The 2,240-nt window shown below is 47.7% G+C and overlaps 1 protein-coding gene across 1 annotated transcript; it reads right to left on the bottom strand.

Annotated features, from left to right (window-relative positions):
• Positions 1-230: 230 nt before the first annotated feature.
• LOC108896892 (thyroxine 5-deiodinase-like) lies at positions 231-1,707 on the bottom strand. Its single transcript, XM_051071960.1, has one exon. The coding sequence runs from the start codon at positions 1,610-1,612 to the stop codon at positions 806-808; it is 807 nt and encodes a 268-aa protein (XP_050927917.1). The 5' UTR covers positions 1,613-1,707; the 3' UTR covers positions 231-805.
• Positions 1,708-2,240: the final 533 nt, after the last annotated feature.

Below are 2,240 nucleotides of genomic sequence, written 5' to 3'. Positions count from 1 at the left end.
TGAAACATCCTGAAAAACTGCACTATAAGCAGGAATGACGTCATCTGATTTTGAGGCAAAACACATTAAAAAAAAAACTGTCAATCAAAGGTTTGATAACTGGCCTCATAAACATGAATTCGTCGTTTTTTCTCCCCCCTTGTGTATTCACCCGCTGTGAAACCACAAAATGACCCAAGGAAGAACTTTAAGGTGTTTTCTCCACAGTCAACAGTAAAAAGTCATCCATGTGTGATCTGACATTTATTTAAAAACATTTGTTCAATTACATTGTTTCAACATTACATCGTTTGGCGATCGATCATGGAGGAAGGCATCCTGCTAATATGGACCCGCTCCCGGTGTCAAGAGACATCAGTGTCGGTTTTCTGGCTGCGCCTTTTAAAAACCGAACTTCATAGAAACACCCGAGTGAGATATTAGCCTGAACGCACGCACGCACGCGCACAACCATTCATGCATGTACACACACACACACACACACACACTCACAAACACGCACAGTATTGTAGAAAAATAGAGTGGTCACTAACTGAATCCAGTTTCAACTGATTCAAGACTTTTCCATACAAAAAAAAATAAAGAAAATCAGTTAAAGTCAAGACAAGCACAATATACCAGCCTACAGCCTAGATATAAGCTTCAACGTGACTTTAGGCTATTTGAGTCCTGAATATCTTGATGTAAGAAAAAACAACATAATGTGCCATTTGTGAACATTTGATAGCAGCATCTGAATATTTTGCACTGTGGGTTGGACACTTAAGCAGAATGGGCAGAGCAGCAGGCAGTTCAGCATCTTCAACTACACATGGAGCACCGATGTTTGGGAATTCACCAGATCGTTCCTGTATTGCTCCAGCCAGTTTCTAAGCTCGGAAATCCGGTATCCCTCTGGACCTCTGCCCCCCTGATACACCACTGTCTCATCCCTGACGATGTAAAGTCTTTCAAAGTAAGCTCCGTACGCGGCGTTGGACGAGTTGTCCATATTATCCACCACCACGTTGCTCCCGGGCACCTCGGTGAGCATCAGCTGAGCGGCTCTCAGTCTGTCCTCCAAGCAGCGGTGCTTGGGGATCTGATACGGCGCGTCCGAGCTCACCCAGCCGTCCGACGGATGCGCCTCCTCGATATATACAAGTAAAAAGTCCGCAATGTCTGAGTACTGGCTCACGACGCGCTGAAACGCCGCCAGGCGCGTCATGAATGGCGGTCAGGAGCAGCTGCCAAAGTTAAGAATGAGCGGTCTCTTCCCTTTCATGCAGTCCAGGATCCTGACCTGCCTCCGGTCCTGGACCAGCACCACCTCGGTGTTGGGCGCAGTGTGCCCAAGGTGTGCGGATTTCAGAAAGTCCAATTTCTGGCCGTACCACACGGCCCTGAGGGACTCCAAGGTGAACATCTTATTTGAGTCGGCGACGCACACCGGCGGGTCGTCCTGGCTGTCCGGCGTCTCTCCCATTTTCAGCAGCACTTTTTTCCTAATGCACAAGAAATCCAGGAGCCACAGCATGACGGCGGCCAGGAGGAACCGGGGCAGCAGCATCAGGCACAGGGCTGCATGCTTCAGCGCCCTCGCCATTTGGACACCGCCAGAGTCGTGCATCATCTCTCCCTGTCGATAGGATGCGACCGGGCCGGCGAAAGAGACAACTAGTATTTAGTCACCTTTACCCATTGGAGAAAACTATCTGACGCACGCAGGCACTCTTTTTATAGGTACAGCAGCATTTGAATAATGGAAAAAAAAAGAAAAAAAAAAAAAAAAAAAAAACACGCCTCCGGTACCCGCACCGCCCACTCACATGGTGGGGATTACCTCCCGTCAACTCTGGGTTTCAAAGATCCAGAGAGAGAGCGAGAGAGAGAGAGAGAGAGAGAGAGAATGACTGTCTTCAGTCCACATGTGTACATTAAACACGACAGAGAATGGATGTTCTTTATATCTATGTGAGACACTCGGATTAGTTTTAATTGGCTGTAGCTGAACGCTCGCTTGGTCCTGAAAGTCGGAAAAAGAAAAACATTTGACTTCATCTCATTCTGCCTGTGAACTCAGATCTCCCTGGAATGAGTGCAGGAGCCTCTGCGGCCACTAGACGGCGCCGGATTCATACAGACCGTTAAAGGCTGGATGAGTCATTCTCTGATCTGCCCCTGAACACCTTGCGAAGAATAGATGGCTGTATGAACCTGCGTTTCCAAAACTGAAAGATGTCCAATAAATTGAAGTTCAA

Source organism: Lates calcarifer, linkage group LG7_1 (assembly GCF_001640805.2).
Source record: "Lates calcarifer isolate ASB-BC8 linkage group LG7_1, TLL_Latcal_v3, whole genome shotgun sequence".
Lineage (NCBI taxonomy): Eukaryota > Metazoa > Chordata > Actinopteri > Centropomidae > Lates > Lates calcarifer.
This window is presented reverse-complemented; position numbering and strand designations above follow the sequence as displayed.